At 32.0% G+C, this 14,113-nt stretch overlaps 1 protein-coding gene across 1 annotated transcript in view; it reads right to left on the minus strand.

The window, feature by feature from the left end:
* Positions 1-2,641: 2,641 nt before the first annotated feature.
* The window catches only part of LOC121392382 (ankyrin repeat domain-containing protein 17-like), a gene marked incomplete at its 3' end in the record, with an annotated part of 30,323 nt that continues 18,851 nt past the window's right edge, over positions 2,642-14,113 (minus strand). The window contains 3 exon segments of the mRNA XM_041523615.1: positions 2,642-2,716; positions 9,677-9,854; positions 10,652-10,773. Coding sequence (XP_041379549.1) covers positions 2,642-2,716; positions 9,677-9,854; positions 10,652-10,773 — 375 coding nt within the window.

Raw genomic sequence — 14,113 nt, forward strand, 5'->3', positions numbered from 1 at the left:
TTGACTTTAATATAGGAGTTGTTTAACACACAAAGCGTGTACCTTGTTATCTTAATTTAAAATTACCCAGCGATATTAGGTTTTCTCAAACTTGTTCTTCCCCTTTATAGCTAATAGTGCTGCTACCTTTCCTTCTTCAATACTGTTGCCTCCTACTCAAACAGAAATTGAAGTTTTATGAACCCGCTTTTAGCTTCAAGAAGACTGATAAAATAAGTTCATATTTCTTTTCTTAAAGGTTCCCTTAATTGTTAACCAAATACCAATGGCGAAAATGTTTGCTTGAGCAAACTATGAACAATAACTTTTGTTCAACAAAATTTAATACAAAGGCCTGTCCTTTTCAATATTTCAAAATTGAATGCTTTGATTGTAAGGTGTAAATTCTATTAAATAAGTCTCAATTGGCTCATTCCATGGATTTTTAATTATGAATTTGAGGAGTTGTAAATCCCTAGTGGAGTATTCTTTTAAATTGGTTTTGAGTTTTTTCCAGGGAGCAACGTAATCTCAACTTACATGTTCTTTAAGTTATGGCTAGTTTTCCTTGTTTTCCAAAATTCATCTTAAAAACCTTCCTCACTTAACAATTAATTTACAGTTAAGAAGTCAAAATATGAGTTTTCTTAAAATTTCACTAATCATTCATTTGTTAGTCATCATTTTCAACCCAATCTTCTACTTAATAAAATTTGACATTTCTAATTGTAGTAGTTGAGTTGTATTTTTAATTAAGAGTATCAAAGCAACTATTAATGTACGGAAGTTTTATTAAAATTTCTGTAAAGAGGTTCTAAGTTCCCTTTCCTTCTCTTTATTTTCTACTTCTACTTTTGGTTATGAATGCAGGCAAAGAATTATTATAATGAATACAGAAAATTTAATAATACCTTGGGAAAGTTGTTGTTGGATTGTTTGAAAAAATTAGGTTTTTTGAGATATTTCGTAGCTAACATGTTCTTGTGTTTTCTAGAGTAATTCTAACCCCTGCCTTGAGTAAACACTCCACCCTACATTTGAATTTTATAAAAATGCCAAGTATCTACAAGAACCTTTGCGGATTATTATATTAATTATTATATTTAGGGTTTTTTTGGTTTGGCATCGGGTAATATAGTAATTTTTATCCCAAGGGTGAGTGGCAGTTAAATATAGGGTTCCTATAGTTTAGTTGTAGATAGCTATTTAATTATCCTTTAATTCTTCTTAAGGCGTAGCTTGTATAGTCAAAGTTGGCATCTCTCATAGTATCAATAATCAGTGGGTAGCAGCAGGACTTAGGATGCCTGGTAACTACACTTCCAATGCGTACTAGATTGGAAGTGTTATCTTATAAAATAAATTAATTTTAAATTGCTGAACTCTACTGTTCATTAACAATATCCTGGAAATGTTTTGCTGTTTCCTCCATTAAACAAGTATTGTTCCATTCATAAAAATACACGGTCTATTCTGTAACACCAAGACTCATCAAAACCTTGATGTTTTTTTCAGTAAAAAATAACCAAATCAACGCGAGAAACAAGTAGTTTATAGAGAACATTTTTAGGACCACCTTTCTGCCATGTTTATGCACATACCTGCACTTAGGCTAGGAGGTAATGTGTTTATGTGTAGATACAATAGTTTTTAAACTAACATTAGAGTAATGTCAAATTTTAATAAGAAATACGGTTATGTCATTACATTTATGTAGCTGGGGACATAGTTGTTTTTATGTTGCTATGATTTTCATTAAAATATAAAACGGGCAATAAATGTAGTAATTGGTTAACAATATATATGGTTGTTAGATACGGTTGTATTTATTGTAGGGGCCAAGTATTTGATTACAACCTGAATTAATACCAAACAAGTATATACGGTTGTTAGATTACTAATATACTATGAGACTGAATGCTTTAAAAAACAAAATGAATTTTTTTTTATAGGGATATAGATCCTTGTATCTTAATAATATTTTAAAATGAAGTTCATAAATAAATGTGACTAGAGAGTAACATTGGCCTCCAGTTGTTAGTGCATGCAATCTTCGTTAATGTTAATTGTGACTTCATCAAATACTGGAATTAACGGAACAGAAACAGAAATGTAGGAAATGAATAATAGTTAATATAATACTCTACTAACTACAAGTAACCAACGTAGTTGCTCTAGATTCTCCTGAGTAATCATCACAGTATGAACATTATAGTATAAGAGTAAATTCCTTCATAGATTAGAAGTATATGAGTGTTTACATGTAATAATGTTGTATATATGGTTAGAGACATAATATAGTAATATATTGCGATACTTTAGTTTTAGAATAATATAATACATTTATAGATATGTTGTATCATATGGAGGAGTGCAGCGCTTAATACAGATTGCCTTAGTTACTATCATAATTTCACAAATAACAGGTATGACAAGAATTCTATTGGAATGATACTATAATTTAAATTATATTCTTACATTGATAATTATTATAAGTACTAGTATATAATGAACTATACATTGGTAGATACCTTCAATTTTAATATCTAGTTGTCTTCTTAGTGTAGTAGCTATACCCTATCACCACAATTCTCAACAGCTGAAATGGTTATTCTTCTCCCACAACGGGGGCATTACCATTTTGTAATCCACCATTGTAAACCTTCTTCTAAAGCAAAGTGGTAGTCTTGATCAATACGACCATTTTCTGAGTCTTCTCTCTCCTCCAGTGACACACCTAGAAAAATAGTGAGTTTATTCACATTTATCTTAACAACAACAAAACCCCTCGTAACAAGGAAAATCGTAGAGCATTGTTTGATGTTAAATCTATTGAAGTAAATTGAAAACATCATTCCATCAGTTTAGATTTTTAATGTTTGTTGACCTAGTTTTAGGTCACGGGGTTCAGTTTTCAATATCACCTGATAAAATGAGGAGAAGGGTAAGAGAAACAAAAACTAGATAGAATATCAAAGTACCACCACCCTCATCTGCCGATAGCAACAGTGACTTATCCATCCAGGGGTATCAGTGGTAGAAGGAGTCTTTTTAGTTAGTATGATGGTATATGAATGACAATACCATAACCAATATGGGCTCTCCATTGAGAGATATCAATCATAATGACCTACAAACAATCAATATATCAAAAGAACAACTGTTCTACATATTTAGTTACCTTTGTTCCTGTCTGTACACCACATACAATGTAATATCAACACTTTTATTATATACTCAACAGAAGACTATAGAGTTAGTAGACAATTGAGTAGCTGTCAATGACAGAAAGATAAGAAGAAACACAATAAGTAACAATAACACAATCAAAACAGCTATGCAAGATAGAAAGCTAGGAAACAGCGAAGTTTTTATTTCTCTTACAAGTTAACTCCTCCTGTTTGAGGGAGGGACTCATTTAACAGCAAGTTGTAAATTGTTCCTGTATCCATTTAATCTGAAGTAATATTACTAGTTATTATTGTCAATTTAATTACCACTACAAGTCATCAAAATTCTGTTACGGTATATCCACTACATGTAGTTCAATTATACTATTATCATTTCAGTAACAATTCATATCCATAGTATTTATCATTATATATATATGTATATGAATGTTGGTCTATATTACTAATAATGTTATATAGTTCTTTGTACTCTTTAAACAATGAAAAAGTATATTTACAAAAACAATTGCTTATCTCATATATATTATAGTTATTAAGTAATGACTGTAAACAAAACGTATTTTATACATAAATGAAGCTTAAGTAAACAAAATATAATAGCTCAAATATTTCTATACTAACTATACCACTTATCATACACAGTTGATTAGATGGTAGTAAATACAACCTAGTAATAAACAGATTACTTGTCCTAGGTCTCCAGTTCTGTATGTTTTAACTCATACCAGAACTGTACCAAAAGATTAACTGGTGTCCTTTCAATGAAATTACATGGCAATCACAGTGACTTATTTGGTTATCCATTTACTAAAAGATAACTACATTGACTAGTATATATAAGATAGTATTGTATTAATGAATTATACATTATACAGAGTATAATAATATTCTTTTTGTGTTGTTGTCGTAAGAAAGTGTTACTACTTTCTGGTTGTTACTAAGTTAATAGAAGTTTGATGTCTCTTATAAACTATTTGAATATTCGCCCTCACTACATTTACTCTAGCAAAACAATGTCTGTACATATCAAATAGTGTGTAAGAGGATATATTCAATAGATGATCAATATGAACTTAAAAATAAAAAAAGCTGAAAAATATAGTACTCCAGGTTATGATATATCTAATGAAGTCACTATTTATATGTTATCAGTCATTTTGTCTGGTCCTATTGTTTGTATGACATATAACAACAATAGAGACACTCAAATGATTACTATAACTGTAGTAAAATAATATAAAGTTCTATAATAAATTATAATAATTTTACTAATTAACCTTATTTATCATTATTTGCAATTTACAAAGTAATAATCACTTTATTATATAACTATAGTTATATTCAGCTCATTATTCAAAGGATCAATAATTGTTGATAATCTCTACACATTTGTCTGCTTATAGTTTATTATATTCATCTTATTACTAAAATATAATGATATGATCTAAATTATAATGGTATATTATAAACAAATCAACTTGTATTATTAAAGAAAAACAGTAACAATTTTATACTTAAAATTAACTAATAATCACACTTATAATAGTAATATTAATTAATACTAACAGGTATAATTCTTTGACTTCTTCTTGTTGTCTTGATTTGGTTTATTCTTGTTATAGTGTTTCACCATTGGTATTTCTAAATGTATGTGTAAGGTTTAAAATGTATGGAGTGAGTGAACCAAGTTTGGATATGACACTGGGTATTTGTAATCTCTTTTGTTTTCTTCCCCTCTTAATAGTGTATCTTGAATTTTATAAGTCTTTATATCATTAGTTCAGAAGGGTGACCACCTAAACAGGACTCTACAACTGCTTTTTTCAATCTCGTCAAAAGTAGGTTGAGCTTTGTCTAAAAGCATATTAACAAGGTGTCTGTTACCACCAAAAGCTGCTAATGAAAATGCTGTCGCTCTATTACGCTGTTTGCTAGAATCTCTCAGATAATCCAGGCGGTTAATGAACTACTCAAGTCTCAGAAAAGTAGCAGCCCTGTAGAGCTACACCACAAAAAAACCAGCCCCATATTGTTGAATACTTCATTTATGTCTATTAAGTAATCAAACTATTATTACTTATGAATAATTAATTAGCTAAATTGCACTCCTCCATCACACTGCTGAACAAGTGATACATTGTGTCACTAATAATCATTAACTGTAATAACTTTTAATTTGCTGTGAAGGAGTTAATTTTTGTCAAGTAATGTGACTTTATTTTTACTACCAATTTGACTGTTTTGTTAAATAGACGTTCATATACTAAGACTTGCCAGATAGAGTACATTGTAGTAATGTATGGGTCATTGCTATATATACTGGTATTTATACACAAGACTCTATGTGGAAGTAATTACAAGTACTTATGTAGAATTTATTTACATAAAATTTGTAGCAACAACAGGTGGTCAATGATATGTATGTAATGATGTTGTGTATCTGGAATGAAGAATATACTGTTATATGTACATAAGCTACCAATACTGATAGACATATAGTCACATTACACTTAGAAAAGCACTATAGTATTATAACAGCTACTCTTGACAAATTTCTTTAAAACATCTATTATGACAATAGTTTTGATAATGCTAGAGTAGTGTGAAAATGTTAATTAAGCTATATGGCACTAACATTTGTTGTAGCCGGGACATGGTTGTTATTATGTTGATACTATTTTTCAGTAAAATATAAAACTGCAAAAAATTATTAGTTGACATAACCAAATATATGGTTATATAGGTTGTACTTATGGGAGGGAAGTATTTGATACAAAACTGAATTAATACCAAACAATACTGATACTGTTAGAATTACTAATATACTATGAGATTGACTGCTTTAAAAAATAAAATGATTTTTTATAGTGATATAGATCCTTGTATCTTAATAATAATTTTAAAATGAAGTTCATAAAAATAATGACTAGAGAGTAACATTCCTCAGTTGTCCAGTTGCATATCTTAATTTAATTATGATCTACGATATTAATCAAAGTGAACAGAAACAGAAGATGTAGGAAATCAATAATATTACTATGAACTCCTACTAACCACTAGTTGCTATAGTTCTCTGATAATCATCACACTATGAACATTATAGTAAAGAGTAATTCCTTCATAGATTAGAGTATATGATGTTTACATGTAATATATGGTATATATATGTTATAGACATAATATAGTAATATATTGAACTTAGTTTTATAATAATATAATACATTTATAGATAGTTGTATCAATGGAGTAGTGCACACTTGTCATAGCTCTAAGTTCACACATAACAGCTATGACAAGAAATCTATTGGAAGCACTATAAAGTGTCACAAATATGTATTGTTCTCATTGTTAAAAATTTTTTATTGGTTAAACAATTTTAACAATGAGAACAATACATATTTGTGACACTTTCTCTAAATAATATTGACTACCATCATGTACTGTTTGCTCTTGGTATAGAAAAGAAGCTGTAAATATTAAGTTCATATGAGTGAACGATCAATCTAGTTCCACTCCATTTAATAGAGTAAGTCATACCAGAACTGTATCAAAATACTAACTGTGTCCTTCAATACATGAAATCAATAGAATATACCTTGTGTATGTACTTTACTAAACTATTATACTATATTGATAATTATTTTAAAATACTAGTATATAATGAACTATATATAGCAGATACCTTCATCTTTAATATCTAGATGTCTTCTCAGTGTAGTAGCTATACCCTTATCACCACAAGCTCTCAACAGCTGAAATGAGTTCTTCCCAACAAGGGGCAGTACCATTTGTAATCCACCATTGTAAACCTTCTTCTAAAGCAAAGTGGTAGTCTTGATCATTGCTGACATTTTCTGAGTCTTCTCCTCTCCTACAGTGGACACACATAGAAAACTAGTGAGTTTACTCCATTTATCTTCTACAACAAAACCACTTTTAACAAGAAATTGTAGAGCATTGTTTGATGTTAATCTATTGAAGTAAAATTGAAACATAATTCCATCAGTTATATGGACATCAGTCATAATGACCTACAAACAATCAATATATCCAAAAGACAAATTGTTCTACACATTTAGTTACCTTTTGTTCCTGCAGTCTGTACACACATACAATGTGACACTTTCCTCCTCAGGATACTACTAGTAGACAATCAGCAACACTATATTTCTGTCAATATTTCTGTCAAAGTATAAATAGGACTAGTCTACAAACACAGTGGTACTTTACTACTTATGACCATATATGGTATATCTAGTAATTTGCCTTGTGAGCAAAAGAATTTTAATCTACTAGTAAAATACTACTAAAATGCAGTAAATCTAAAAATAAAATTATCATCATTAGTTTAACTGTTATTTTATATTAAATTTCAGTTATATTAAGAAAATCAAACATGTGTTCATGACTGAGTTATTTTCAATTTATGCTACACTAATTTTGCAATACCTGGTACAATATCTTACACTACATGTAATATGGATCTGTTCCACATGTATATTGGTATGTATGGACATGTCATATTCCTCTATTCTTAGAAAGATTGTCTTTATTTAGAATATATATAAGTATTTTACAATTTCTATGTCAATATGATTGTAATATTTTTAAAAAAGTTTATTTCTATTCAATTCAGTATTGCATCTTAAGAAAATGTAGTTTATGATAGTATTAATATCAACATTAGAGAATGTACTGGTATATATAAGACATAGCAAATGTATGATGCCCAAACTAAAAATGCTGTCTGTAAAGTCTCTTATGCAGTATGATGATTAATTGCTTGATATTCAACTTGTTGTATACCTTTTTTAATGAAATGCAAATGAAGGAGGTCTCTGCTCATTAATGGTGATATACTTCCATGTGATCAGAGATGCTGAAGAAGCTTATTAATTCAGTTCTTAATTTGTTCATTAGTCCACAAAGCTCAACCCATGCGCATCATTACAGTTCTATTCAAATATAGTCTGGTAATAAACAGATTTTCTTCCTAAATCTTCAGTTCTAATGTCAGGTCTTTACCTCTTACCAGAACTGTACCTAAAGCTTGACTGTGTATCCTTCAATACAATACATAAAGTCATATTGAAGTCATATCTTTTACTATTGTACTACATAATTAAATTAAATGTACTACAATTGTGTAATGAGCTATAATTATACAAATTGGTATAAGTTTCTTGTTGTAAAAAGAACCTTTTTGTGGTGAAAATCTTGTATATTTCAAAAAACATTGAGTTTAAAAAATTTCTATATTTTGTAGTTAATTAAAAAAAGTTAATCAAAACAATTTATTGTGAAAAAGTATGTATTATATTTATGAACATTTTATTTAAAGAATACGATTCTTTGACTTCTTTTGTTGTCTTGTTTTACACTTGTATCTTTAAACGTATGAGTAGGGGTTTAAAATGGTGTGAAGTGAATGAATCAAAAAGTTAGACATAAAATTCAATAAACCTGTTTTTTTTGCTCTGGTTGACTCGTGATAACATCATTTGAATCCGTAGGGTGTAAGTAAAGATGTTACATTAGCTGTGGTTTGCTACTTCACTTGATAATTCACAGGTGGTTAGTAATGATGTTGCTGGAGTTGTACATGTCAATAAAGATGACTTCAGTTTCGAAAGTTTCATATTCTTTTTATTTCCTGTAATTGTGATGCTGTTTGACCTCCATATTTGGTTAGTAGCTCGCTGATGGTTTCTTGTTTGCTCTCATAAGCATAATCTAAAGCTTGTTTTATTTTCAACAATGACATTAGGACTGGCATTATTTTCTAAGAGTGTCTTTACAATTGAAGGGGATTTTGCCTCCTGATAATGCAAAGTTAATGGAAGTGAGTTTCCACTTATTTTTCTGACAATTGCTTATTACATCAGCTCCAGCTTTTAATAGAGCATCCACTATAATCATCATGTCCACATGAGGAAGCTATCATAAGTGGAGTAGACCAAGTACCAGGGAGTATCTGGACTATCTAATGTTTTTTATTACAACTTTGTCTAAATCTCCTTTAACACATGAGTCTAGTAGTTCTCTTTGGTCATTAGGTGAGGCATTGAAGTTGTTTGAGAGGAAGGTAATGAGAGTAGGATGACCACCATAACATGATGCTACAACTGCTTTTTCAATCTCATCAGTAGTGGGTTGAACTTTGTCTAAGAGCATATTAACAATGTCTTTATTACCACTATAAGCTGCTAATGAAAATGCTGTTAATCCATCAGATGCAACCAACTGAGGATCTGCATGTGATTTGTAAGTAAAGACTTAGTTACCTACCAAGATGTCCATTTTGACAAGCCATCATTAAAGCAGTGTAGCTTTCTTTATCTTTAATATTAGTATCAGCATCCTTTTTGGTAGCAGTTCTACAACTTGAGTATGACCATTCTCACTAGCTAGCATTAGGGCAGTTGCTCTCCATCATTGGTCTGAATATTAACGTCTGCATTCTTTATGAGTAGTAGTTCTACAACTTTGAGTATGACCATTCTCACTAGCTAGAATTAGGGCAGTCCATCCATCATGGGTCTGAATATTAGTGTCTGCATGCTCTTTGAGCAGTAGTTCAAACACCGGGGAATGACCATTTTGACTAGCTACCATTAGGGCAGTCCATCCATCATTGGTCTGAATATTAATGTCTGCTTGCTCTTTGAGCAGTAGTTCAACAACCTGGGCATGACCATTTTGACTAGCTACCATTAGGGCAGTCCATCCACCATTGGTCTGAATATTAATGTCTGCATGCTCTTTGAGCAGTAGTTCCACAAACCTGGGCATGACCATTTTGACTAGCTAACCATTAGGGCAGTCCCTCCACCATTGATCTGAATATTAATGTCAGCATGCTCTTTGAGCAGTAGTTCCACAACCTGGCCATGACCATTTTGACTAGCTAGCATTAGGGAAGTCCATCCGCCATTGGTCTGAATATCAACATCTGCATGCTCCTTGAATAGTAGTTCAACATTTTTAGTATGACCATTTTGACTAGCTATCATTAGAGTAGTCCCTCCATTTGTGTTCTGAATATTACATTTGCATGTTCTTTTAGTAATAGTTCAATGACCTGAGTATGACCATTAAGACTAGCAAGCATTATGTGCAGTATATCCCACCATTGTAATGAATATCAAACATGTGTATTATAACTAAGTAGTAATTTAACAACCTGAATGTGACCTTTGTAACAAGCTACAATTAAGGCAGTCAACCCACCCTTGTTGTAAATATTAATATCTGCCTGCTTCTAAGGAGTAGTTCCACAACCTCAGTATGACCATTCACACTAGCTATCATTATAGCAGTCATTCCATCTTTATCATGAACGTTACATGTCTGCATATTCTCCAAGTAGCAGTTCAGGTAATGTGGACATAACCATTTAAAACGGCTAACATTAGGGCATTTAATCCATTATATTCTGAACATTAAATCTGCTTGTTGATTTTAAGTAATAGCTTGGCGACCTCAATGTGACCATTCTGACAGGCTAGCATTAGTGCAGTGCAACCACTACTGTCCTGAATATTGGCATCTGCATGCTCTTTGAGTAAAACTTCAACAACCTGGTGATGACCATTTAAACTAGCTAGCATTAGTGCAGTCATTCCATTATTTAATCTGAAGTTCAACATCTTCATGTTTTTTAAGCAGAAGTTCAATAACCTGAATATGACCCATGAAGCTATCTACTGTTAGAGCAGTTACTCCCTTTCATTCTGAACATTAACATCCTACATTGTTGATAAAGTAGCGCTCGACAACCTGCATGTTACCATTCGAACTAGCTAACATTAGAGCAGTCCATCCAACTGTGTTCTTAATATTAACATCTGCATGCTCTTTTAATAATAGTTCTACAACCCATTTATAACCAATATCACTTGCAAGCATTAGTTGCAGTCCATCCGCCTTCATCCTGAATATTAACATCTGCATGCTCTTTTAATAATAGTTCTACAACCCCTTTATAACAATATCACTTGCAAGCATTAGCGCAGTCCGTCCGCCTTCATCCTGAATATTAACGGCTGCATGCTCTTAAGTAGTAGTTCAATCACCTGTGTAGACAATTTTGAATAGGCAAGCATTAAGCTGTCTTTCCATTCTAGCCTGAATGTTAACATCACCATGTCCTTTAAGTAGTAGTTCAAAAACCTGGTGATGACCATTTTTCACTAGCTTATAATTAGGGCAGTCACTCCATTATTTTCTGAATATTAATGTTACCATTGGTCCTTTAAAGTAGTAGTTTCAACAACCTGAGTATGACTCCTTGTATATACTACTTGCCATTAAGGCAGTAAGTCCATAATGTTCTGAATGTTAACATCTGCATTTCTCTTTGAGTAGAAATGTCGACAATTGGGGAATGACCATTTAGAATAGCCAAACATTAGGGCAGTACTCCCATTTTAGATCATGAAAATGACATTTGCATTCTTCTTAAGTAGTAGTTCAACAACGTCTGGGTGTGACCATTTAGACTAGCTAAACATTAGGGCAAGTCAATCCATTTTTAACATGGAAAGTTGATTTCACATTCTTTTTGAGTATAGTTAGTTCGACAACTTGGGTGTGACCATTTAGACTAGCTAACTTAGGGCAGTCAATCCATTTTAACATGAAAGTTGATGTTCACATCTTTTTGAGTAGTAGTTCGACAAACTTGGGTGTGACCATTTAGACTAGCTTAACATTAGGCAGGTCAATCCATTTTTATCATGAAAGTTGATGTTCACATTCTTTTTGAGTAGTAGTTCGACAACTTGGGTGTGACCATTTACACTAGCTAACATTAGGGCAGTATTTCCATTTATATTATGAAAGTTAACATTTGCATTCTTTTGGAGTAGTAGTTCAGCACCTGTGTATGACCATTTCCACTAGATAGCATTAGGGCAGTATTTCCATTTATATCATGAACATCAATGTCTGCATGTTTTTCGAGTAGTAATTCAACAATTGGAAATGACCCATTTAGATAGCAAACATTTAGGGCAGGATTTCCTATTTACACTCTGAAAGTTTGACATTTGCATTCTTTTTAAGTAGTAGTTCAACAATTTGGGTTGACCGTTTTTAGACTAGCTAATATTAGAGCAGTCAATCCATTTTTTATCATGAAAGTTGACATTTGCATTCTTTTGGGCAGTATTTCAATAACTTGAGTAATGACCCAATTAGACTTGGCTAGCAATTAGGGCAGTTGATCCATTTTTATTTTGAAAATTAACGTTTGCATTCTTTTTGAGTATTAGTCTAACAACCTGAGTATGACCATTCAGACTAGCTAGCATTAGGGTAGTCCATTTCATAATTAGATTTTATCATTAGCTACATCTCTTTCGTATTTCTCTTTAACACCTTGTTATTACCAATTCTTGCAGCTTCAAAAATAGAGGGGGGACAAAAGGAGGCAATGAGAAAATTAAACATAAAGTAGTTGAAAGAGGTTGCTCATCTTTTTTTTTCTCATATTCAGAATTGATCGTGTCTTAAAGCCTAGAATCAGTGTAAATAATATACACATGTCCTTCCATTCCTTTTTCTTTTTCTTTGCCATAAAAAAATGCTTAGAAAAAGTTAGGTTGAGCACCAGCTGTAACTAGTTGTTTCCATAACTTGACGTGATTTGTGTGAGTCATATAGCATATACTAGTGGACTGTACCCATCATTGTCTGTACTGTTGACATTAGCTCCTGCTTGTAAGAGGACTTGTACTGTCTCTGTATGTCCACAAGATGAGGCTATCATAAGATGAGTAATATTCATTGGCTAGTGTACAATTGTATGGACATTGGCCGTCAGAAAAGGTGGTTTTCCAGAGAGATGTGATCTCCTTTAGCAACATAAGTAGAAAAAGTTGGAAATTTTTCTTGTGTAAGCAGCTGAATAACCTTATCAATAAGGTAATAATGAGCTGTGAATGTCCATACGAATGGCTGCAATAAAGTTTGTTACTCACTAAACTTGATATCGTGAGGTCTAATGGAGTCTTGCCATTTTCCTGAATTAACCATCCATCAGCAGTCGAATATGAAGTAGCAATTTGAAATGTCAGAGCAAGCATTTTTCTAGAGGCAATTATGATAGCTATACTGTCACCACGTCATTTTTATATCAGCGATTAGCCCCAGCCTGGAGTAGGTATAACTATAGTGTAGTAGTTTGTATCAACATGCTATCATCAATGCAGTGTAGCCATTGTTATCTTGAATATTAGGATTAGCTCCAGCTGATCTAGTGTTTGTATGACTTGTTCATGTCCACCTCACTAGCTAGCATAAGTGCTGTAATGCCTTCTTCATCACAATGGTCTATGTCACCTCCTAATTTAAACAGAAACTGTAACACTTCATTGTTGACCAATAGTTGCAGCTTCAAGAAGAGCTGCCTCAAATGTAAGTTCATATCTCATCTTCTTCCAGGACAGATTCACCATTAATTGTTAGAGACCAAAGATACCAATGAGACGCATAAACTGTAGCTTGCCTTTAGCATAAGCTATGAGACAATCAGCTTTTGATTCATGGAAAATGTATTTAATACGAACTGAACCTGTATCAATTTGATATACTCCAAAAAAGAGATTGCTTACATTTTTGTGGGAAGTAAATGCCTGACAAGCAAGTAAAGCCCTTCAATGTTGGCTTCATTCCATGGATTGTGTAATGCAATAAAAATTTGAGGCATGTTTTGCTAGATTTGTGTAATGAGGGGGAAAGTAGATCCTTTGAGGTCACTTTTAAGTTGTTTTACTGTAGATGAGCAACGAAGACTCTTAGCATACCATATGATACGTTAAGTTCAACTAACCAGGTTCTTGTCTTTCCCATAGCATTCATCATTGAGAAACTCTTCACTCATATCCACAATCAATGCACAGTCTAAGAAGTCTAAATATGGATGGAGTTTTTGAAAAGCT

This window comes from Gigantopelta aegis, unplaced genomic scaffold, assembly GCF_016097555.1.
Source record: "Gigantopelta aegis isolate Gae_Host unplaced genomic scaffold, Gae_host_genome ctg3705_pilon_pilon, whole genome shotgun sequence".
NCBI lineage: Eukaryota > Metazoa > Mollusca > Gastropoda > Neomphalida > Peltospiridae > Gigantopelta > Gigantopelta aegis.